General features: G+C 41.6%; 1 protein-coding gene across 4 annotated transcripts in view; it reads left to right on the top strand.

The window, feature by feature from the left end:
* The window catches only part of TMEFF2 (transmembrane protein with EGF like and two follistatin like domains 2), a 232276-nt gene extending 224922 nt beyond the window's left edge, over positions 1 to 7354 (top strand). For 2 of the 4 annotated variants that reach the window (XM_042994949.1, XM_042994948.1), the window contains 2 exons: positions 650 to 808; positions 4186 to 4517. In XM_042994949.1, coding sequence (XP_042850883.1) covers positions 650 to 808; positions 4186 to 4282 — 256 coding nt within the window. In that variant the 3' untranslated portion in view covers positions 4283 to 4517. Of the gene's footprint in view, positions 1 to 649; positions 809 to 3818; positions 3940 to 4185; positions 4518 to 7254 lie in introns of those variants that run through there. The other 2 variants (XR_006220864.1, XM_042994951.1) reach the window with 2 other exon arrangements.
* The last annotated feature ends 18792 nt before the right edge of the window (positions 7355 to 26146 follow it).

Below are 26146 nucleotides of genomic sequence, written 5' to 3'. Positions count from 1 at the left end.
CTGATGAGGGCTGAGTAAGTGAGAAGCAGCGTTCATTCTCAGATGAATAGCGCATGGGTTTATTTTACAGAACTATATTGCCTACACCATACTTTTCTTCCTACTGAAATTTAACTAACATACGTAGACAACTTTATGATCAACAGATTAAAGACATTGTTTGTTGTACTTCTGGTCTAAACATTTTTCAACAATCATTCTCACAGTAGCATAGAGAATGCTTTATCCAAAAATAAATAAATAAATAGCCCTTGTTTGTTACCCCTATCCTCCGAAACAAACCTTTTCTCAAGATAATCAATCATGTTGACTTAGGTTGACTAAAGAGCAAGCTACAGAAAATGTGAGGCTCACTTGAACAAAAATATATAGAAAGAACAATTACCTCTGGACATCTCTTATTTCTCGCATGATCATCACAAACTACCTACCAACCCTCCTATCTTCAAACTCTTATTATGAGTATAAAAGAAAAACCTCATGTTTTTGAAACCGAAAACACACGGAGGTCTTGTTGAAAATAAGTAGTAGAAAACCATATCTACAAAGTAGCATTTTTTTTTCGAGAAACAAGAAGATAAATGGGTATGGGCCAACTATAAAAATGAGTCTCCCAGCTGTAGGTAACCGGACACTTCATTTCTTCCAGGTGCGATGCTGGTTATACTGGTCAACACTGTGAAAAAAAGGACTACAGTGTACTGTATGTTGTCCCCGGCCCTGTACGATTTCAGTATGTCTTAATCGCAGCTGTGATTGGAACCATTCAGATTGCTGTCATCTGCGTGGTGGTCCTCTGCATCACCAGGTCAGTACCTGTGCTCAATGGCCACCCAGATAAAGGAATATGTTGTTTCTCCTTGCCTGAAACAGTTCACTCTAGTTGTGAGTCCCTTCGTGGCCTCTGTGGTCATCCATTCTCTGGAGTCCAATTTCCTCATCATAACAGCATATGAATAGCATCGCTTTTCATGCTGGAGTAGTACAAATTATTTTCCTTATTTTTTCATGTTGATGAAGATTATTTATTTCTGAAGCAAAGATACTTTTTTCTTTAAAGCATAATGCCAATCTTTGTTTAAACCTGCTCTTCTCTTTTAGCTATAAAAAGTCAGTCCTCATTCAAACTACAAACAGACTAATTAAATGACCAGTGTTTCCTTCTTTACTCAGATCAGTATGCCAAAAGAGGTCAGAATAGATTGGTTACAAGGCCTAGAAACGTGGTAATGTATAGCTCTCATTTGTGGTACTTATATTTCCAAGTGTAACTCACAGATATAATCATTTTTAACATATTTGATGTAAACAAGTACATTTTTGTCTTAAGTTAATGAAATAGCTTTTAATCACAAAATTCAAAGAAAGCGGCTACAATTTAAAAAGATTATGTTGCAGTACATGAAAACCTTTGGTATAGGGAACAGGCAGCAAATATGACGATAAGCATTTATATCAAACTCCAGGACAATCAAATGGTAATTGTTTCCTGGAGAGTTAGACTGAGAGAGATCCCTCTGGATCCAGTTTCAACAGGAGAGAAAAATCTGGTTAATTAGTGATGTTTGACATTGTGCTTGAGGTAAAGGAGGTAAGGCCAGGTATTTACTTGCTTAATTTTATCAGTGTGTCAATTCATGGCAACCAAACTCATATTATTTACGCCCTGTCTAACCAGCCATATGATTGAAGATACTTCTTTCTGACCCGATTTCATCCTCCTTGAGATAAAAGTTCCAAGAAAGTTTTTCAAGGTTTTTGCCAAATTCACAAGACATTTAAACTTTCATTCATTTATACAGCTCTATAGTAAATCAGAATGTTTCCTCCAAAATTATTTTTCTACAGACAGGAAAATAAAATAAAGCATCATATCTTTAGAAAATAAAGGCCATAATACATCTCTGTAGCTGTATTGCACTATCTTCTTTGAGGACAAGTGTGGCATTTGCTCTTGAAAAAGACAAAATATGGTTCATAAATCCTTTCTGGGCCTAAAAGCTTAAGGGAAGATCATCGACTGGAGCTTTGTGCTGCTCGAAGCCAAGTTGAGCTCATCAACTAGACTCTCACGTTTAGATGCCAAGTGAGTCAATGGATTATGTTAAAATAGATTCTAGGGAACATAAAGATAACTCAGGAAACCAAAAATACTGAGTACAAAGGAAAGATAGAAAAGAATCTAAAACACAAGAAATGGTGCCATGTTACTCTAAGGGGCTTGAGCCTTCTGATATCTACACAATGTACACCAGCAACCAAATTCATATTAATAGGTCTGATCTCATAACTGTTGGATTTGCTACTTCCTGTACTGACAAAAATGCAAAGCTTTCAATATTTTAGCATATGTCCTCGAGTTTGGTATTAGCCACAGTCCTGTTCCCATACATAATAAGAACAGCTGGAATGCCCAGGGTGTGCACATATGCGTGTGTGTGTGTATGTATCATACACACACACACACACGCGCGCGCGCGCACACACATATTTAATAACATGAGAAAGGAACAGGTATCCCCGTTTTCAAAACAGAGGCTCTGAGGTGTGAGAAGCTAGCAAATTGCTAAGTTTGCACATGAGCAATAAAGACAGCTCTGGAGTCCAGGCTGCCTGGTGCAAGAGTCTGCGCCCTTAACCACTGCTCATCCTGCCCCTCAGCTGGTCATGACGTTGTGCGTTCTGATGCTCACGGCAGCCTAAACTGAGCTCCAAATTAGAGGAAGCCATTTTTTCCAGGCAAATGGCCGTTTTCATTTTCCATGTTAAAACAAAACAAAACCTATTCTCTGTTTACTTCTGAGGAGGAGTACGTGAGCTAAGTTACCGTTATTGTAACACATTTTATAAACCTGTCCTGGGATGTCCTAGTCTTCCAGAGTCTTTCCAGGAGTCATACTAGTCAACAAGCCGCACTTTTCCCAGTGTGGATTCATTTCATTCTCATGGGAACATTCTGCTCCAAAACCAGATTTTCCAGCAAGGCCATCTGCCCATCACCCAAACCCTCCCTTTTTCTGGCCACCTTGACCATGCTTGTCTGTCAAGACCCATTCCAACATACCCAGTTGCTAAAATATTTATAAAATTGCACCAAGCAGAGGTCTGCTCATTCTCTTCAATTGTCTTTTAATTTCTCCATCACCTGGTCTCTCCTGTTTTTTCTCTCTTCTCCTCCTCCCGCTTTCTTTTTTTCTAATTGCTTCCCCTTGTTTTTATTATGTTAGTCAAACATCTGTCCTCCTTCTAAATACAACATGTGTCCTAAAATTATAGACATCCAGAGACATGTTCTGGAATGAAAAGAGTTGCCCTGTTAGGAAGATGGATTTTTAATCTTTTTATCTCTAGCTCCGACTGGCTGGGAATGTGACTTTCGGCTCCACGTTCATTTTGACAGATCTGCCACACCCCTGGAAAAAATATAAATATATATTCTGAAATATTTATTCACGTATGAACATACATACGAATATCTAATCCCCGATGCCCATCTTACTATAATAGGATTTGATATGAACTTTACATCGTTGTTCTTATTTGCATCGTCAAAGCATTCTTTTGTTACAAGAGAAAAGACACCAGACAGATCAGAGCTTTTCAGATAATTTGACTAAATTTAGCTTTTTATAGAAGCTAAATAACGGGTCCCAATTTGTGTCTCTAGTTTAGAGTATTAATATGTAAAAGTGATATTAGGCTGGACCGGAACAATATCTCTTTTCAGTACATATCAGATATTAACAGTTGGCTCATTCTCTGGTGGGATAGAATTTAAACTTGTAGCACTGAAATGTCAATATAACATTCATCCTTAGGACATTTAAAATACAAAATTGTTGAAGACCTTTAAAGTGAGAGGAGATGAGCTCACAACTTGCTTGATCGCATTGTGCTGAGTCATTCTTCTGCCTTACTGAGTGAGCAGCGCAAGACTAGGTAACCGCGTTCCTCCCCGACTTCTGCCTCTGTTCCTCAGTTCTCCTCAACAAATGCTTAAACGCAGTGGCAAGGAGAAGCAAACAGGAAAAGTCTTCCAACATAATCCCAGCTTCTGCTACTAATAAATTCTTTGGTCTGAAATATTTCGACAGTTTGCTTAATCCATGACTTCACTCTGTAATTGTAGGACCAAATTTTAGGTATAGCACTGGACTAAGATCTGTGAACTTTCCAACCTTCTAGGAAATGCCCCAGAAGCAACAGAATTCACAGACAGAAGCAAAATACAGGGCACTACAGTTCAGACAACACAACAAGAGCATCCACGAGGTTAATCTAAAGGGAGCATGTTGCACAGTGGCCGGACTACCAAGAGCTGGGACTACACAATACAGTATTATAGACAAAAGAATAAGACAAGAGATCTACACATGTTGCCTTGCATTTGTGGTAATCTACACCAATGAAAACATGTACTACAGCTATATTTGATTATGTATGGATATATTTGAAATAGTATACATTGTCTTGATGTTTTTTCTGTAATGTAAATAAACTATTTATATCACACAATATAGTTTTTTCTTTCCCATGTATTTGTTATATATAATAAATACTCAGTGATGAGAAAAAATTGGCATTCTTAAATGTGCGGTATCTCATGACTGTAAATATAATCAAGCTAGTACAATCTGTACAGGTACAGTAGTTCATCTTTCCCCACATCTTGAGACAGAGCATTAGTTTATACAGGACTCAGTGGCCAGGTTTTGAGTGATTCCAAGATCGAGGGAAATGATGGTTATTGGAAAAGAGAAAAAATAATTTTCTTTGTATCGAGTGAGGATAAAATATTTCAGATCTCCGAATCATCTCTATTTCATCAACTTCCCCGGTCTTCCATTTTCATCCCCAGAGCTGAAAAATCTCTGGCATATAAACTAAATCAAAGAAAAAAGGGAGGGAAAGTGTTTTATAACTCATAAAAAAGGGGGAAAGAAGATATTGGTTTTTATTTGGAAGACATCTTAGACTCCCCCCGTTAAGTGCATATACCTGAAGGATCTGGAACGAGACACATATCAGGAATACACACGGCACAAAATCTATTCCATTTAGGCGAGTGGAATTAACAACTTGGAGAAAAATTTAATAACACCGTTAGAAGGGAAACACCAGAGTCATGGATTCTCAGAAGCACCTTGTTGCATTTATATTATAGAGTTCTTTAAAGAGAAGTTAGAATCCCCACCAAATTTCTTACGAATGGCCTTACAGCTAATGCAGCGCCATTATTTGAAGTGAAACCAGATTGATGATGATTATTTTATGAAAACACAGAAACATGTTTTAAGTATATTTATATGCTGATATAAGAAAGCAAATTAATCCTGGGGTGCCTGGGTGGCTCAGTCAGTTGAGTGTCCGACTCTTGATTTTTGGGTCAGGTCATGATCTCGTGCTTAGTGAGTTCGAGCCCTACACAGGGCTCCATGCTGACAGTGTGGAGCCTGCTTAGGATCCTCTGTCTCCCTCTCTCTCTGCCCCTCCCCCACTCGTGCTGTCTCTGACTCTCTCAAAATAAGTAAATAAACTTAAAAAAAAATCAATCCCATAGCATCTGAAAGAATTTAGTGGGAAGCTGATAGGGATTTTTCAGTATGTAAATAGGTATGACTGGAAAGAAATAAGATGTGAGTATTCTCTGAGAGTAAGAAGTAAATAATGAATCAAATAATTGCCTTATTATGACTCCATTCTCCCCAGCTTTCTGTGGCTAATGTAGTACATCTAAATAGAGCTTTCTCTGTCTCCTTTAAATGACCTCTGCATGGAGTAAGAGGAACGCCGCTTCTGTGTCCAAAAAAAAAAAGATAAATATCAAATTAATACCTTCTGGATATAAAATATTCGGTGAAAAATAAGTTTCTTGAAGTGATACTTAAGATATTTGTTAAAACACTTAAAGGGGGGACAATCTAAATAGGATTTAGGTCTCTGTGAAAAACCTGGTTTTCTAGGTTAATCAGCCCTCTGAAAAGTGTGAAACTATGGGCGTGACCATCACACAAGTATTTCCAGAAATCGGCCTTGTGCTGCTTGTACAAAACAAACTCCATTTAAACTTGTACACGGAGCTTTAGTTTGATCAAAAAGCACAGAGATGTACTAGCGGTGATCTCCTTTGTAAGACAGTAGGTGATGGCAGACAAACCCTTCCTCCCAAGGGAAGAGCAACGATACAATACTACAGAACTTAGAGTTTAAGCGAAACAGTTCCACTGACCTTTCCCTGTTAAGAGTATGAAATGACTTGCTTTGCTAAGTATCGGTATGCTACTTTGCAGGAATGTTTATCAAAGAATCATAAACCTGAGTGTTGGAAAAGTCCTTGGAGTTAATAACACAATGCATTCCTCTTCACCTCCATGATCACCTATCCGATGAAGGAAATCCTTTTAAAAGAAACGTAGTGAATCATAAGTGACCATATACTATGTGCCAAGCGCTATGCAAAATCTTAGGAAAATATAAGTAAAACACGATCTTGACTCTAAAGCAACTCACAATCTAGTCCTGACAGAAAATCATCCAGCCTCTGCTTGCACATTTCTTATAACTTGGAATTTCATTCTTAGACAATTCTAATTTTGAGACCTGTTTTTCTCATATTGAGCTGAATTTTACTTCTCTGTGGTTTCTGCCCATGGCTCTTATTTTTCCTTACTGGAGCAAAAGAATAAAGACTTATGAATTTAAGACTTTAAAAACAGATACCATGTTTTCTCCACTCACTGCATGGCCCCTTTGCAAGTGCTTTCTTCTCCTGGTGAAATATCCTTCATGTTCTCATCTGATCTTCATGTGATATAGTTTCCCCTACCCCCTGACATCTGCATCATCCTTCCTTGGACAAATTCTACTTTGTCTATTCGTTTCTTTAAGCGTAGAGTTCAGAATTACACGGTTGTGGTCTGGCCAGAAGAGAATATAGTTGAACTTGTAAAAAGCAAATTTAACTGAGAGCCACGATCTCTAAATTCAAGTTCCTACTTCGATCACAAGTTTGTTGTAGAATCTTAAGCAAGTCATTTCAAATCACCGGCCTTATTTTCCTCATTATTTCGATCTCTGTAGCTCTAAGCTTCTAGATCTCCAGAAATCCGATACTATACTTTTGTTATTGCTACCCAAGACCACACTATTTTTGCTGTTTGTGCTCAACTTAAATCTAAAACTCTTTAAATAAACTGCTATTAAGCCATGTCATTCTCCCATTCATTCATTATACATTTATTTTACATTATACAGGTACTGAGGGCCACCAATTACCAGCACCACACGAAGCACTGAGACTACAAAGATAAATAAGGCGGAATCCCTGCCTGAAAGGAGCTCACTGTCCGATTGTCCTGGTTCCTTGCATCAAAGATCTCACAGCCCTGCTGGGAGACTGAGAGCTAAATAAAAATTTATAAAGCATGCGACAAAGGCTATGATAATGGTCAGTTCAGAGAGCTTGGGGCCCCTGCAGGAAGACTCTCAAGGCCAGGTAGATGTGCCTCTTTGCAGTGAGATACACAGGATGACTTCCTCATGCTCCATACAAACTCTCACTTCTTGCTTCTGAGATTTTATCCACTTCTCACTGCTCTCTTTATACCCTTCTTCTACCCACAGTACCCAGAGCAAAGAGCAGCTCATCAGTGAAGCTTCCATGTTTCCTTTGGCAGTGTTTCTAATTCTGCTGTAGCATTTTCCACGTTATTCCTTACTCGTCCCTGCAAATCTGTCTTTCCCTTAGCCTGGGAGCAATCAGAAAGCAGAAAATTAACACCTTGCCAATTGTTCCCATTTGTTCAACGAGCATTTATTGGGCACCTATACCGTGCCAGAGACTATTCTAGGTGCTATTACGTAGTGATGAAGTAGATAACAGGTCTCTGCACCCAGGCTGACCTTCTAGCAAAGGAGATAGAGGCGAGGATTAATTAAACAGTAAACAAAGACAACAACACAATCATAAAGTTTAAGTTCTATTCAAAGAAGGAAAGTTAGAATGAGGTGACTCGGGGTGACTGGATGGTGAGTGGGGATTGGGTCCCTCCAAGGAGAGTATGGTCTTTAAAACTTGGCCTCTGACTCAAGACAGAAATGGGTCCTAGGCGAAGTTCCACTTTACTAACTACTCAACCTTGAGCAAGTTGCCTCAGTTCCATATCCCTTGTATTTAAAACGGAGAGAAAAATGTCTTCCCATCCTCAATAATACTACTATGACAAGTAACTAAGACAATCCATGCTGTGCTTGGAACAATGACGTGTACAGAGTAAACTTCGGACACATGGAACTTTTTTTCAGGGATATAATACATATTTGCTGTAAGAGTCATCAAGACGAAAAAAACATAGTTCATCAGTTAAGTGAAACGTAAAAGGAATCAGATGGTTAAAGCTGGGAAGCATCAAGCTATCACACTTACTCAAAGGATTGTCTCTGTGGAGACAAGAGAGCTGGTTCTGGAAAAATGAGGCAATATAGAGTTAAGAAACAATACAGCTCCTCTATTTTTTTTTTTCCAAATGGGTTCACTGGCATCATGTCTGAACAAAAGGAGGGATCATTCTTTCATGTTAAAAGAGGTCTATTCTGATAAAGCCCATACTGTTAAACCTCTTGTGTGCGTTCCCAGGCACAGGATGAGTGAGTCAATATTGCAGGGACTTTGCAGGGCTGAATTCTTTACTTTCATGAATCCTTGAGGAGAAGTCAGTGCAGACTATCAAAATATGACGGAGATTATCTCAGAGTCATATTAGTCTCTCAGCTAATGTTTATCCTCAGATGCTGCCTCCCTTCTCCAAAGTCATGCACACCTGTGCCAGCTGTTACCGTTCCTCAATTACAGTAGCCACCTAGGTTATATAATTAATCATCTGGATATCAATAACAAAAACCTTTTCCCTTAATTAACTGCTATCTTTATACGAGCATTCCCATTATATGAAGGATGAAGGATTACACAGAGTAATGGCATCAGCTTTATAACTGATGCGTAAATATACAAATGAATATGACCCTTTGAAATCAGCGTCAGGAAGGTATGGCTGATGTGCAGCCCACCTGATCACATTCACACCTCCGTCCACCCTCGTTCTGGACAAAAATCTGCTTTATTGGTCCACCCACTCTAGGAAGGTGACCTTCATCGATACCTACCTCCGGTAACACTAAATGAGCTATTTTAACTTAGGTTTCGCATTTGCTCTTAACTTTCGAATTATTTTTTGTTATTTACCTTGCATCAGATCAGAAAAGAAGGAAATAATGCTTTCCATTATTTCCCAAACCAAATTCAATTCAGCCCAAGAACCTCAACTCAAGAGTTAATGAGAAGCCCCAAAGCAGGTGTTACGGGGGAGAGAGGACAGGGACAAGAACCGGTCCTCTGTTCCTAGTGATTCCATTGCCACTGGTAAGCTTGGATCCACAAGGCGTTTAGTCAGAGTGATCTCCTGAGGCAGCCATTCTCCAGACCCACGCAGTCAACCCATTCCGCCGGGCATTTTGAGAGGGCTGTTTGCCCTCCCTCTCTGTGAGGGTCTCCTCTTGCGGGGCTTTCTCCCCTTCTTAATGTCCTCACCACCTTTTTCCTTCTCCTCATGAAGACTTCATCCTCCGCGACAGCCCATCTTTGCCGCAATCCAGCCTAATTCTCCTCCGGGGAGTTAAGTGTTGAAGACGCAGGCCTCTTTAGGAGTCCAGCTCTGAAAACGAAGCACAGAATAATGTCCCAAGTTGTCGCCACAGTGCACCAAATGACAAGTAAACGTGTTACCTAAATCACATGTAACCAAAATTAGAAAACGCCGATAAGCCAGAAACATAAAACAATCCACCAAGAGATAAACACCGTAGTGTTTGTGTATATCCTTTCAGATAATGTCTATGAATGCATGTTGAGGATGTTAGAAGACAATAAAACAATTTTTAATAAACCAAATCCTCACCAAAGGGTAAGCTACAGAGAATCATAGTCAGTATTAACCTATCCGTGTACACGGTGCAGTCCTTGTTTAACCCCTCTCCGTCATGACTCAGTGAGGCCCTCACAGTTCAGCCTAGGGTCTCCAAGTGCCCCCTTTTATCTTTCTCTTTGTCTCCCCTTAGCACTAATTTCCACCGTCTCCCATACTCCTTGCAAGGGGCCTTCTGCTGTCAGCGCACTTACAGCACTGGCCAGGAGTTCTCAGTCTCGTGGTCTACAGCTGCCCAGACTTTGCCCACAAAGGATGGGGCCAGATCTACAAGTTCTCCTTAATTGTCCGTGTGCCTAACTTGCATCTGCCTAGATCCAGGGCTGCTTAGCCAGCTCTACCCTCCACTCACCATGAGGCCATTCTGGGTCTCTTTTCACTCTGGAGAGGCCTCTCTCTGAGCCCCGGGCCACGTAACCATATCGTGCCCACGATGTGCCTGTACCAATGCCGTCATTCCGCCAAGGGTTTGTGCTTAAGTCAAACTCAGCCCATCATGGGGCCCACCTCTGCCTTGAGGTGTTTCCCTTCCCTGCCTTGATTGTTATGAGTAAAAGGCCATTTGTTGGCATTAATTGAGGCATTTGATTTGATTCAGAACCAGGAGTTTGTATAAGTAGTGTAACGTTAAATAACAATAACGATGACATTAAGAAATGTGCATATTTTTACTTTTATTTACCCAAAAATGTATTATGTGATTCCTTCTTTTTTTTTTTAAATGTTTATTTATTTTTGAGAGACAGAGAGAGACAGAGTGTGAGCGGGGGAGGGGCAGAGAGAGAGGGAGACACAGAATCTGAAACAGGCTCCAGGCTCTGAGCTGTCAGCACAGAGCCTGACGCGGGGCTCGAACCCACAGACCGCGAGATCATGACCTGAGCCGAAGCCGGACGCTCAACTGACTGAGCCACCCAGGTGCCCTTATGTGATTCTTTTCAAAAATACTTGAGCCAATTTCAAACTTGAACACAATATAAAGTTGAATAATTAAAAGTACCGTAAGAATGTTATATTACTTAGGGGCGCCCGGGTGGCTCAGTCAGTGGAGCGTCCAACTCTTGATTTTGGCTCACGTCATGATCTCACTCACAGTTTGTGAGATCAAGCCTCGTGTCTGGCTCTGTGCTGACAGCAAGGGGCCAGCTTGGGATTCCCTGTCTCCCTCTCTCTCTACCCCTCTCCTGCTCTCTCTCTCTCTCTCTCTCTCAAAAATAAATAAATAAACATTAAAAAAATAAAAGAATGTATCTTACTTAGAGTAATGCACAAACAGCTGCCACCCATCACCTGAGCTGAAGTTAGCTGCTATAAAAGGACAGAGAATTTTCCTCGTTGAACTCATCCAGTAAAGACAGTCTATTCTTCTAATGGGCTTTCTTACGCGTTGCTTCAAGGAGTCTCTTTACAAAACAAAGATGAAAACACTGTGGTCTCCAAGGGACACGCTTACCTCTTTACTACTTACTTGAAAGAAACAATGATAACTAGAAGTGATTTCACCTGTTCATATCCATAACCTCTGGACCAATGGCATTTCCAGAAAGTACCCTCAGAAGGCCAACTGACAAAATGAGGGATGGGGGAGAAGAAAGCGAGTGAGAGAGAGCTGAATCCAGGGCCCCGGAGGGTGAGAGGAACTGAGACAACAGATAATTGGCTTGGGGGAGAAGGGGATGGGTATGGGAAGAGGAATTTAAAGATGGTTCCTTCAAATGGCGCTTCGAGAAGTGTGGCCAAAGCATGTAAGCGGGATTGCAAGAGTACAGAAGGGCCGCGAGAAAACAGGAAGGAGGCGGGGGACACCCCAGCCGGCCTCTGGCCCTGAAGTCTTGGAAGGCCAACGTGCTGCATGCACAGGTTGGTGGGCGAGGAGCTAGCCTGCAAGCTGGGCAGAACGAGGCCAGGGCCCAGCTCTAAAAATGACTTTTCAGGCCTCTGGGTGAGGAAGTGAATGTGTTTAAAATACAAAGTTTTGTCACGTGCCCATTTTCTTCCTCACCACTCTTGACCTCAAGATATGCAGATTGGATCCTTTATATTCTGCAGAACCACCTGGTCCCAAAGCCCTGAATCTTTCTAGATGGAGAATAAAGGAACAGCTCATCCTCCACCCAGAGGCTAGCCCTCCCTCTCAGGCTGGGGAGGCCGAGCGGCGGTCACAACCGCAACCCGCCGGGTAGCAATCGGATCTGGCTACGCTTGGAAAACAAAATCCTGGGGCCTGAAAGCAGCCCCGAGCAGCTTTCAGAAAAGACCTGCTAAAACAAAAGGAAGCCCACTCGCCCCGGCTGAGCGAAGACAAATCCATCTGTGGTCCGCCTGGGGAAACACGGGTCAGAACTGCCGCGCAAAGCAAACCACGGGGAAGTATTGTTCAGGTTTGAAAAGACGAGGAGCCCGAGCAAAACGACGTCTCTGTAAGCGGAGGCCAAGAAAGGACTGGGGACGAGGCAGGCCCCAGCGTTCTACCTCTCAGCCCTTCCAAAGGCACGGAGCTCTGTTCTTCGAAGGGCAGAGGAGTTAGTTGGAGGGATCCGCGATTAAGCTCACACACCGGAGCCTTGTTAACAGCCGGTGACGTCGCCAACGTCCCCCCAGAGGGTTGAGACTTCGCACCAGCATCCACGTAGTGACATTACATTTCCCTTTTCAACAAGATGTACATGAATGTTCACTTGCGCCCAATTACAGTAATGCATGATTTACATACAATTAACTCTTCCTGCTTAATTGCAGCCACGCAGGGATTAAGGAGAAAGGGCTTTTACTTTGTAAACATTATACGCTTCAACACTTAGCCTCTGTACGACATATTTCTGGCCCAGGCGCAAATGAAAATGAGTTCTGCAGTCACTGGGTTTCACCCTCCGTGCTCTTCTCTCAGGATGATGTATCAGTGGAGTCACCGGAGTCCTTATCTAGCCAGAGCAAAGGAATCTAATTTTTCCGAAATGCGAATGTATGAACCGGAGTACTTTGTAGCAAGGATCTCGAGTTCCGAAGTGTTGCATGCAGTGAGGAGTTTAACATTCTGGGCGAGGAATCCGCAAAGGGCAGGAGAATGGGTCTCTAGTTTTCCAGAAGCAGCAAGGAAAATGCTGTCTTCAAAGGGCCATCCAAAGCTGCTTTGACAACAACATGATTAAAGGCTGCCTCTGCTCTCATCGTACATCTGTCGCTTTTCTGCCTTCCTTTTGGCCACAAACACGAACACGATTTTTCTCTGAATAAGACTTCAGATTGCACATTAACGGGGAATTGGAAGTGAAGTTCGCTGCCACTCACACCGAAAGAATTTTTTTTTCCTAGCCGGTGCCAGACCTGGTGCCAGAACAGTGGGGTTGAAGGCAAATCACCGAGCTGGCACAATAAGAAGATGATTGAAGGTAACAGGGACGGAGTGTCACCGTTATCAGTTCAGTGGGGACGTGGAAATGCTTCTCTGAAAAGCCGCACAAAAACCCCTCAAGGGGACCGAACGCTCACCGCACCGGCTCACCACAAAAGACGGCGATTTCATCTTGCCACATCGTCAACCCTCTTTTCGCCCGGTACACAGAAAAGCCGGATATCCTAAGAAAAGGTTTTGAAGGGGCAAAAGAGACACCAGATAACCCGTGAGCTCCTAGAAAAATTCATGGGAGAGCAAGATCTTATGCTCAGAACAGATTGCATTTGCAAGAAAAAGACTGTACATTGAAATTAGGCAGATTGGATTTCATTTTCAGAAAATTGAAAAATAGAGAAACACACTCCTGAGTTCATTTCTTGAGCAATCCTTGTGAACGCTTTGCCTAATAAACCAGCTACCTGCATCGTACCAAGGACTTCGATAAAAAGGCCATTAACCCTGCATTTAATACGTAGAAGCACCTGGTATACTATACAAAATTATTTTACTTCATAATCCCTGCCTATTTATCTGGCAGCAACACGTAAGTGAAGAGGCCTTCCCCAGGTCCTCGTATCAGGAGGGCTCCTGTGTGGGAGATTTTCAAAGACGTCTCTGGAAAGGCTGGAAATAGTGAGCAGTCTCCGGTCTGTGTGGGGAAAATTGGTCTAGTCATCTGTATTTTGCTCCCTTCTTTTCATCATTGCAAATTTTTCTGTCAGGATCCGAGGCATTAGAGAGATTAAGTTGTTGATTCTTTTCTTTTCTTTCTTTCTTTGAAATTAAGGTCTTTCTGTTCTCTTGAGTTTCCATTGCCCTGGCACTCACTGCTTCACATTACGCCCCGTGTTCTAAGACATCCTTACTTTAAAATTCATGAATCAACCTTGAATTTTCCATCCTTTGATCCTTCATTGAGTTGTTGTTTCGCAATATCAAAAAACCTCAAAAGCTAACTTGAATAGTGGCCGTACTCAAAGGAACACTATGCCGGAATTGATCCTGAAGACACAGAACCAAACTTTTTCCATTTCAGACATAACCCCGTGTTTGACCTGATCGGAAGGAAGGAAACTCCTTAAAGAACTGACTTTTTCTTTCTATGTTGGAGGATTTTAAGAATTGATACTATGGCTTATTGATTGTGATAATGTATGATGTCTATAAAATTATCTTTTCTGACTAAGGATAAAAGCAGGAGCCTCATGTATTAAATTCCTACTCATCTTTTATAGGAGAGGTATTGTTTGGGGCACTTTATGAGTAGTATTTCACTTATTTCTTATAATGGGCCTCTGAGACAATTCACGATTATAGCCATTTCACGATGAAGTAGCTGTAAAGTAACTCATAGAGTTGTAGATAATTTGGCCAAGGTCACAGAGCCAGGATAAACCACCATCAATATTTGAATCCAGATCAAAGCAGGATTCAGTCTGTTCCGCTATATCATGTGGTTTCTATTACTTTTTATTTTACGCGAGCAGGTCAGAGATTGTATAGCTTTCAGGGTTACCTATTGGCCGGCCAGATGCTTGTTCCAGGTGCCATTGCTCTGATTATTCTGAAATTTTGCTATGGAAATTATCCTCAGACACGACGTATGAGCCACACCAGAACACCTGTTTCAACACATTAAAAGGATGCTGTCTTTGGGTTTCTGCCGCTCTCTCCTTTCACCCCCTCCTCCTTGTTATCTCCGTTTTGATGAACTCCGCTGTCCACATAGCTCTTTCTACCTAAAGCACGAGTGCCAGGGGAAACAGTTGAACAAGGTTATTTCAGATTTCTATAAGTGATATCATATCAGACATCATCTGGTTCATGTACATGTTTACTTGTTTTCCTGTCTTTTTTCCATCTCTGGCCTCTCTACCCCAAAGCATGTTAAGCTAAATGAGATCAGGAAGCCTGTCTTGTTTATATGATCTCAGTGCTTAGAACACTTCTTGGAACAACGTAGCTACTCAATTAATACTTGTTGAATGAATGAATGAACGAAGGAAGGAACAAATGGAATTAAAGTCATCTCTGAGCTTCTGCCAAGCTACCTGGAATGACTATGTAAATCACGAGCATAACTGTGTTATTATGGCATAAATCGGCAGAAGTCGAATAAGATACATTTGATTTAAAAGTTACTCGTCCCTGAAAGAGGCCTCGAAGTCTCAGCTAACCACACAGGGGCTGCTAAAAGGGTCTTGGGGTGTTTTCCCCTCTCTTCCTTCCAACCCTCCAAAAGACTAGTAGCTTTCAGGCAGCCCCCTGGTGGGGCAGAGGGTAGTATGGAGCTGGTATGCTATAAATTACAGTCATTACAACATGTCAGCAGCCCCCCAGCTGAGACCCTTAACGCGTTGCTAGGAGAGCTTTCAAGGGCATACACTTTCAAGAAGGTTTAGGAGTATTAAATGCCTTTTGCAACCCACCGGGGTTGTTTTAACTCATGTGAATCTGACACGTATTGGGTGCATTTTATCTCACAATCAATTTAATTAGAAGCTGTCAGTTTAAAAATGAGCTGTGGCTCAGTTAAGCATCTGATTCTTGATTTCAGTTCAGGTCATGATCTCACGGTTTGTGAGATCGAGCTCCATATTGGGCTGTGCGATGATAGCACGGAGCCTGTTTGGGATTCTCTCCCTCTCTCTCTCTGCCGTCTCCCGCTCATGCATGTGCACGCCCATGCACACTCTTTCTCTCTCAAAATAAATGAATAAACACTTAAAAAAAACCCAAAAAGTAAAAATGAGCTATTCTTCTGAAGGGCATTGGAACTCTCAGATCCACTTGTAAGGTTGTTTTCTGCCTCGTCTCTCATCCTGTCCTTTCAGCACCTGGTACAAAGCAGCATAATGCCCTGTGGCCACCGTGACCGCTAAATAGAGATGCATTTAAAAAGATCACTAAGAAAACGAGTGAACACTAAGTCATTATTGGAATCTGCAGATGGCATACACGCACCCTTTAACTAGTCAAAATGGAAACGTGCTTTTTTTTAAATTTCTGATTAACATCACTTATTTCTGACCTGTTTTCAAAGAAGGGGAACGTTTTTAATGGCTCCGCGTGGCAGAGTTCAGCATGGCCAAAAAGCGAACTGATATGTAGGATAAAACTCAAACACAAATCTAGGCAGGAATAAAGGAGCAAGGGGCACCGAGTCTGATTTCATTTGTTCAAGACATGGGTCTCGATTCTTTCATTAGCCGTTCAAGAGAAGGGATGCCAAGTAAAAAAGAAAAATGTGAGCCACCGGAGAACAGTACTTCCAAAGCTACTGAGGTAGAAACTGTAAAATGAACCCTGCTTTCCATGAGGTCAGCTGTAAATGAAAGAGATGTATTCAGAATAAATTACCACCAGCAAAGGCAAACAGAGACTCTCCCGTGAGGTGAGCGGGCACCTTTGGAAGTTACCCACCAAACCTTGTCATCTGGAAGATCTGAGAGTGAGGAGGGGGAAAGCTATTGTTTGTGACCTAATCCTAAGGATCTACCCTGCTCTCCCTGCCTGTTTTAGAAATTGAAGTAAAAAGAACCTGCTTGGTTAATGGTTAATAGAAATGATTAGCAGGTAGAAGACACTGAATCTGTCAGACCCAAAATGTACTGGAGAGAAAAATCTATAAGATACTATAGGAGATTAAACTTTTTTAATTGCATACATTGCTAATATGTGTTTGCACATTTATTATTAAAATTTGATTACTCCTTCCCTCCTTGGGATAAGAAAAGTAAACTGGACATCCAGTGAGATTTAATGGTGTTATATTTGTTATCTGAATTGGGTCTACTCGAATCTGTCCTGGGGCCAATGAACTATTCCAAGAAGAGGCTATAGGGACAGAACTATATTAGGAGCAACAAATTCAGTGCAAGGACAGCCTTAGATAACTATAAAGGGATTTACTGCAAGGACCTCCATATGGAATATGTGGGAACCAAGGCAAAATGTTAGCAATGCACTTTCACTCTCTGTGTAGAGACTTTCTCTAAAAACCAATCGCAAGGAGATCTGTGAGTCCAAACGGCCTATGAATAATGCACATTGGGTCCTTTTAAAAAGAAAAACAAAATCAAAAACAAACATCATGACAATTTTCCAGTTGAAAAACAATGAAACTCTCAGAGCGAATAATCTCTAACTGATTGTATACGTTTACAGTTTAGCATTTTCTTGTGTTTTCCGTTCTTGGTTTCATTTTTGAGAAGTGGGGCGTTCTGGGGGGGAAGGGGTCAGGAGGGCCAAGTCTGAGAGCATAAATACGGGCTACGGAAAGGTGGATGTTTTGCACGTCCTTTGAAAAGCCTTGCCTGGGCTCTGTGATGGCCGCAGCCACTGCAGCCAAGGACTATGCCACACTGGCATTTTGGCAGCAGGGTGCCTTGGCAGTGAAGGAAAATCCTTAGTGAAGCACAATCTGCCTGGCTTTATGTGGTTTTTCATAATCAGTTGCGTGTCATAATCACTTTTTCAGGGGTGCTGTGGTTTAGGAAACAAAGAGAACTGAGGACGTAGTAAATAATAATAGAAGCTTGCCAAGTGGTGAGAAGAGGCCAAAGCATGATGCCTAATGTTCTGGATAGTGTTTACATTTCCTAGGAGAAATGTCCACTCTGTGAATTACCCGAGATGCTCATACATCAGACAATCAAATCCGGAGCGTGACTGAGTCTATGAAGCCCTAAATAGTACAAACCTGTTGAAACCGAGGCTGCCTGCTGCCCTGTGTCTCATTAAAGGCACGACGAACAGCGGGATTAGACTTGCTGACCATCCTGATGAACACTTGAAAGAGAAGAAAAGAAACCAAGAAACTCTCCCTCAGGAATCTCTTTCCCCAGACCTTTGCAGTGTTTTTAAAGTCTTCAGGAGGGGATTAGAAAATGTTTCCCTTGATATGGGGTTCTTAATTTTGTGCACTGTTGCTCGGATGATATAACTTAGATTAAAAGGCATCCTCCACTCATTTAGGATTAAAACAGTACCAATTTGGTTGGACCATCTTTGTTACAAGCTATGGTAAAAGGCAGCAGTGTAGGAGGACGGTCACTGGCCACATTATGAGGGTGTGTGTGTGTGTGTGTGTGTGTGTGCGTGTGTGTGTGCACGTGTAGGTGACCAATCAGGCCCCCCAGCTGTCAAAATGACTGGTGGGCTCAAAATGACTGTAAGGGCCTTTCGAAGGTAACTTCTGAAAGTGACACACTCTTAAGATTGAAGAACGGTTCAGATCTTTGAAAAATTAAAACAACAAGTGAAGTTCAGGATGAGAGTTCAATAGGAATGAGAAATAATTCATGTAGGTACAAAAGACTCAAGAAGGTTACCTCAGATTTTAACTCTCCTGGCATTATTAATTTAATTTCTAGTCATTATGATAATACCAAGCATTTAGAATGCATTTAGTGTTTATGGAGATGGAATCAGTCCGTCTCAAAATCACGATTTTGACTTAATACGCTATTAAAAATGTCACTAGAAAGTGCTTTTATTATTCTGCCAGTAGAGTAACTGTTCCCGGTTTCTTTTTATAAACGAAATTTCAGAATTTATTTTTTGATCGTCCTTAGATTTTGAAAACTGTAATGTTTCTGTTTAAGAATTCTCCTTATGCCACATTAGTGCCAGGTTCTTTGACAGCATAAAAAAAATATGCAAATATAGCCTTTTTAATGGTGATTTTCATTTTGTGACTGTCATTTAACTAAAAAACAACTGATGATGTTTCAACTTATCACTTACAACAGTGAAGTTACTGAATTGATATTTATGTTCAGAGCAGATGACACAGAAACAAATATGTTGGAAATACCATCTGCACTGTGTTGATTTCGTCCTTAAAGGCACAATGGAGTTGCCGTAGTGGAGCCTTAGAGGGAAAATCAGATTCAGGGGCAGAGACGGCACATCACTGGCCAAGAAAAATGGGTAAATGAGGTTTGCTGGATTTGGAGACGGGCTGTGGAGAAGAAGGGGCAGAAGGGGAACGTGCGAGTGTGAAATCTGCAAGTTCACAGGAATCTTTCCATTTTGGCAACAAGAGCTCTCTCTGCTTTTTGGCCCTCCGTCTCCCAGACTGCCCACTTGGCTCCGTGCCTCACTGCCTACCTCTCCTTGCAGCCTCTACTCAGTATTACACAGCTTCTCCATCTGTTGCTGGTTGCCAACCTGCTGCTCAGGAAACCCCAGAATACTCTGAATTACGTGGGAGTGGCACCTTTCACAGCTATTTGAACCGAGAGAGAAGCAGGCAGCTGGGTGGGAGGAAAGTTGGATGGAAGAGCTTTGCTGAAGCAACATGTCCTGCTGAGCAAGACCGACTCTCAGAGGTGGAGCTGAAGGCTTAGCTCGGGAGTTGCTGTTAGATGTCGTGTGGGAAGCTTCCTTGATATTCCAAGATGGTTCCAAAACGAAGAGGAGAACTCCTCTTCATGGGCCGGTGGGTAGACTATCATACCGAATGAGATCTGTCTCCTAACTTGACCTAGCTAAATGATGCTGGGCAATTCAGTAAACTCCACTGTGCTTGCATTTCTTAATGCTGGGATAGCTAGACCTCCTCTTCGTGGGGAGAAAACTTTAGGTTTCTTTGAAATCACTCTGCCCTCTCCCGCACACACATTCTATCCAGCGTATCTCCACTTATATCTCCCATTAGCAGGCAACAATTATAATAATAATAGTTCGCATTAATTGGGCACTTCCTCTCGGAAGTAACTGGTGTTAATTAAGCTTTCCATGCTATGCTGCATCATTTCCATGTGCCTTTCAGAGCTACTCTGTACCTGTCCCCACCCTGCTCCGTGCCCCTTTCTGTGCCCTGGAAGGCTGATCCTTCTGGACCACATGTTTAGGCTCCCTTGCCTTTGGCTTCTGGATGCGTTCTGCTTACATGTACAAGTAACTGGCAGCAGCTGGGTGGAAGGGAGAAAAATGAGGTCAGGGTATTATTTCTTTTCTGCACTGTCACAGCAGGTCAGCTGTGTCCTTCTCTGAAGATCCCCAACCAGCAGCCATCCCCGATGCCTACAGATTCCTCCCGTTGCCCCTTAAAGCCTAGAAGTGGTAACTATTCTGTTTCACCATCCTCTGTTCTTTCCCTAACCCTGCCCACATCTTTGTACACATTCCCTTTATTGGGGCGCCTGGGTGGCTCAGTCAGTTAAGCGTCTGACTTTGGCTCAGGTCACGATCTCACAGGTTGTGAGTTTGAGCCCTGCATCGGGCTCTGTGCTGACAGCTCAGAGCCTGGAGCCTGCTTCGAATTCTGTGATTCCCTCTCTCTCTGTCCCTCCCTTGCTCGCACTCTCTTTCTCTCTCTCATTCTCTCTCAAAAATAAATAAACATTAAAAAAAACTAACAAACAAAAAAACCATTCCCTTTATTAAACTCTTCTCAGCCACTTGACTTGGGTGGACCATGTTTTCCCTACTGGGACCCTGAATGATACATATGCATAGAATCCCCTCAACAGCCCCATGAGGTAGGTACCCTTCTATAGGTGAGGAAACTATGACTTCAGTTTTTTAGAACCTGCCCAGTCCATGTATCTAGTAAACACAATGACCAAAATGCACACCCATTTTTCTAACTCTGAACCAGTGCCCAGTGTTGCCAAGATGATGAATTCTAAATTCATAATATTTTGTTAGTGGAAAAAATGGTACTTATTTGAATTAGTCTGTCTCTTGCCCTTATGATTGCAAAACCCCAAACTCTTGCTTAGATTATTGCAATCCTATAATATTAGAGAAAATCTACTTGCTTATTTATATAACAGAATACTTATTTACATAACAAAATTTACTTATTTATATAACAGAAAACAATTCAAATTAACATACAGAAAAAAAAAAAAAAAAGAAAGTTAATCTAAGGTTATGGTGGGAAGCTTCAAATAGCCCCCATGATCCCTACCTCCTGGTATTTATGCTTTTGTCAAATCCTTTCCCCTTGAGTGTTGACCAAATTTATTCACTTCTAATAAATAGACTGTGGCAGATGTGATAGGATGTCACTTCCAATATTGGGTCTTAAAAAAAAATGGCTTCTATCTTGGATACTTGGATCACTCTGTCTGGGAAAAGCCAGATACCCTGTGGAAAGGCCCATGTAGCAAGGAAATAAGGCCTCCCAATAGCTATAAGAGGAAGCTCAGAAATGGATCCCTCCCTAGTTGACCCTTCAGATGACTATAGCCCCAGTCAATATTTGCAGCCTTGTGAGAGATTCTGAACCAGAATCTCCCAGTTAAGCAGCTCTGAGGTTTTGGAGCCACAGAAATTATGAATTAATAAATGTCTGTTGTTTTTAGCCACCAAGCTCAACCAACATTTGTTTATTCTCAGCTATCAAGTTTTGGGATAATGTATTATGTAACGATAGATGACTTCGATTTTGATTCTGGGAGTGGTTCCAGTGGAACAGAATCTTAAGGGTGAGTTCTCCGAATTGGTTCTGGGTACTGCGAATCACGCAGGGAAGCTAGAGGCAGAAAGGAAGCAGCCGCCATTTTGTAGCACTCACGTGTCACTGCTGATCCGCTATCTCACCAGCCAGCCTGCAGCTGCTGTGCCTGCCCCTGGTTCTTCCCTGAATCTTGGGCCAGTGCGTGTGCTTAGTCCATAGCCTTATAGAGACTGCTTACTCGGACACTTCGGTTGTGAGGGTCAAAAGCCTTGAACATCATAAATTTAAGAAAGGGTTTAACGAAAAGCCTAGGAAAGTCAGGAGCCAGAGTATTCAACACCTGGAGTTTATTGAGCTTTCTTCTCCAGCTCTGCCCTGAAGCCAGCTGTGGCCCACCAGCTCTTCTCAGGTCTTCCAGCTCAAAAATGCCATATTCTTGAGAGGCATTCTAGTTGATCCAGCTGGGATCAGCTGTCTTCCCCATGACCAATATGCTGGAAGTTGGTAGTATAATATGGTGAAAAATATAGACAGACACACTTTCCAAGAGAGGAGAGCAAGACCAATAGCCCAATAGTCCACCACATCTTCCCAAAAGGTCTCCCTGCCTCCTCTGATTTATCCTACCCCCTGGGGTCACACGTTCCCACCAAGTACTCAGGGCTCGTCTCAACATGGTCTAAAACTACTGTTTGAAGTTCAGCTGACTCACCAGTATGGTCCATAATCTACACCTAACGAGCACAAGCCACTCTAAAACCCTATAAAGCTATATTTGTGCAAAATTCATGACAGTTCTCACCTTGTCTTTTGTTATCATTACTTGTGGGCTTCAAATTTGAGTTCAGCTTTTAAATGCGCCGCATGGCCGTCTCACTTTTATTCAGTAATACTCACCATCATCACACTTTGGTCACAGCACCATAAGTAGAAAGGCCACCTGGGGATGCTTTCTGACATTACATTTACATTTCTATGTACATTTAACGAGGTTTTTTGAAATTAGATTCTTACCCTTTCACTATCGGTAATGTTCGTTGCCTCAGCGAATGACTGCATGATAAGGAAGAAGCTGTAATACCCTAATAATATCCTTTGCCAAATAAGGGCAAGCACAACAGCGATGACAAAGACTTAAACATACATCTGCAGGCACTGAATGGCCTTCGTTAACACAAGTCATTAGGGACACAAAGGGGAACCCTGTACATTTGCTTGACTATGTAGGACACATTCGTGGGGTTGTGCTAAAAGGATGTTCGCTAAGTGGCATTGTGTTTACATTTTCTAAAAATGATATCTGGAAACTAGAACTGGATCTCGATATTTTGTGCACATGAGAATGCCCTGAAGAAATGCTGTTGAGCTCCACGACTATCAATTCAGATTCAGCTGACCCAGAATGGACCTGGGAATTTAAATATTTAATAAGCACCCCCAGGTAATTCTGGCACAGGACATCTGCCTGTCCACGCCTGGAAATAAACACTGAAGTAAACCCAGAATTTAAACCAGTCATTCTTCACCGAATGAACACCAAAACACCCTCCGAATTCTCATGAACCCAGTCATGTCACCAGGCCATCCCAGAGCCCAAAGGAATTTCTTCTGACCTGACCTGCAGGCTTGCACTGAGTGAAAAGGTGAGTCAGCCATAGGGTCAAACTAGCAAAGAAAACTCCAGGAAGGAGAAAAGGTCAGAATGAGCAGGAGCTCCTTTTAGCCCAGGTTTCTGAGCATCTTGATAATAAGGCCAGTGAAGCTCGGTGGGAGCTGAGGAAAAGTGTTCTAAATTCTCATGAAATGAGAAAACAGTTTTAAGACACACTTTCTGTTTAGAATGTTTAGAAAAGCCACTCGTAATAGCATCCTTTTATTGGTATCAACTCTGGAGATTTGGTTGCTTTTAGAATGGTGTTATCAAACAACTTCCCTTAAAACCCGCAGCCCTGTTGCCTTTGCTGTGTGTCAGGCACAATTTAACCTTCATTATGTTCTCAGCAGAGGTGTATATATGAGACATTGTGATCTCCATGCATTGCTTCCTCTTTTTGTTCTTCCACAGCAGCAAATACCAGGTGCTTTTTTAAAAAAGCCAGTGGTTAGTACAACTAACCTATCTGTTTTACCCAAGCCCACCCTGAGGGTGATGGCTTGCGATGGCTGTGTAGGTTTGGAGAATGACCGAGTGGCAAAAAATGCTAAAAGGGAGTTGACTGCACTGAATGACAGATGGTGGGTTCTTGGCCAAGCAGACAAGGAAACTCAAGGATTAAGGGAAGGGTGAGGGCGGGGGGCAGGGGAAGATGGAAAGATAAGACAGAGATATGGTCTGGAGCAAGGTCAGAGGCCAAGGGCTCCACATTGGAAGAAGTGTGAACTCTTGTCCCACTTACACAAAAAATGAACAAGTAATCATAGTCAAGAGAGTCAAGGTCAATTACCAGAGTAGTTGAAAAGGTAGCGAGACAAAAAATAAAACCTTCCACACTAGTCACTGCGAAAGCCAAGGAGTCAAGACTTGAGAGTCTTGGTGGTCTTTCTGCTAAAGTTGGCATTGTTTCCCAAAGTGAGGTCTCTGTGTTACTGACTTCATCCAGAGCATTGACTACAACCGCAGAATCGTTTGCTTCTACAAGGGGGTACTAAATGAGACTCTCCAAGAGTGGGGTTAAACTCCCACAGCTGGCTCTGTGAATACCTACTATAGCTGGAGACCCACTGTGTACGTGGCTCCTGCAATGGGCTTCATTCTCCCTTCCCATCCCCTTCTATCTCATTTAATACCATTAGATGTCCGTGTCTTTATCACAGGACTCTCGTCTCTTTCCTTTGAAAATTAAATCTAGCTGAGTTGAGGTTCTCAAGGGAATATAGATTGTTTATTGAATATCCTCATAGACCAAAAGTTACAAGACAAAATATTACAAGCCAGTGATGTCATAATGCCTAGAAAGAAAACATTTATGCACATTTCCAGAGGATGTTGTTTTCTTAACAGAGTATTAGGGCCTTACCACATTAGTCTCTTGGATTAATGTAGCAACTTTTCCCTAATGAGCTCTAAACTGTTCCATTAGGATGTATGTAAAAATAAGGCAAGAGAAAGTAAATAGAGTCCTCCAAAGTGGGTATTAACCATTAGTAAAGGGAGGAATAGAATCCAGTTCTCCTAACCCTTAGCAAATTATTGCTATATCTATTTAATATCAAGGTGGAAAATTAGATAGAACAGTGGAGTCCCCCTCCCCCAGTATCGCTTTCTGTCATATGAAAGGAAAATGAGAACAGTAGCAATACAGATAACAAAATAATACTTACTGGCTATACGTAGCTCGTCTACTAGAGAAAAGCAACGAATAAATATACACGCGTGCAATCAATGACCTGAAAAAGAGAAAGAATGAATAACTGTAGTTTTCCCACACACTGCTTCGTAAAATGATAATAAAATTCCCAAACCACTTGTGCTGAGTTCCCAACTTGTGCACGCACAGCCATCACCCCCTGGTAGGAATGGCAGCCAAGTCACGTTATCGCTGAAGCCAAGGACAATTACTGGAACACACTAGTAACTCCTGCTTTCCTCCCTTTTGCACCCCCACCCCATGTGTGGCTTTTGAGTCTTGTCTCACAGTAAACAAAACTGTACTTGTACATGCTGCCAATGAAGAATTTTATAATTCCTCAGATTCACGGAGGACCGTGAGTCCCTTCAAGTTAAAGTAACCTTGCAAGTCTTCCAATTCTGCCATTCTTTAAGGAGTTCCTATTAAGTCTTAAATGCTTCAGAGATTAAAAGGGTATATTAACGTTATTGGAGACTTGAGATAAAATGCCATGCCTTGCAGGGTATCTTAGCACTTAATGAAAACATTTTCATCACATTCTGAGTCTATTATGCCAGATCGTCATTTCATAAGTTGTAAGATAATCTTATTTTAATTAGAAGAGATATACCAAGTATATTAGAGTAATACAGTTAAATGCATTCATCAACTTTCTTCTTGTCAGGTAAAATGGCTCCTTCAGAGTTTGTTATACTGGTGTGCTGCCACACGTGTAAGTAAAAAAGACAAAAACAAAAACAAAACAAAACCATATATATATATATATATGTGTATGTATATATATGTATATATACATACACATATATGTAATATATATACACATATATATGTATATATATATACACATACATATATATATACACATACACATATATATATAATATATATAATTCTGAATCATCTGTAGAACAATATGTGAGTGTTTTTTCAGATGGACCCTATATAAGGCTGTGCTGTCCAATATGGTGGCCACTGTCACAAGTGGCTATTGAGTACGTGAAAAATG

The sequence above is a fragment of the Panthera tigris genome, chromosome C1 (assembly GCF_018350195.1).
Source record: "Panthera tigris isolate Pti1 chromosome C1, P.tigris_Pti1_mat1.1, whole genome shotgun sequence".
NCBI classification, from domain to species: domain Eukaryota; kingdom Metazoa; phylum Chordata; class Mammalia; order Carnivora; family Felidae; genus Panthera; species Panthera tigris.
The sequence above is the reverse complement of the archived record's forward strand: the minus strand, read 5'-3'. Positions and strand labels throughout refer to the sequence as shown.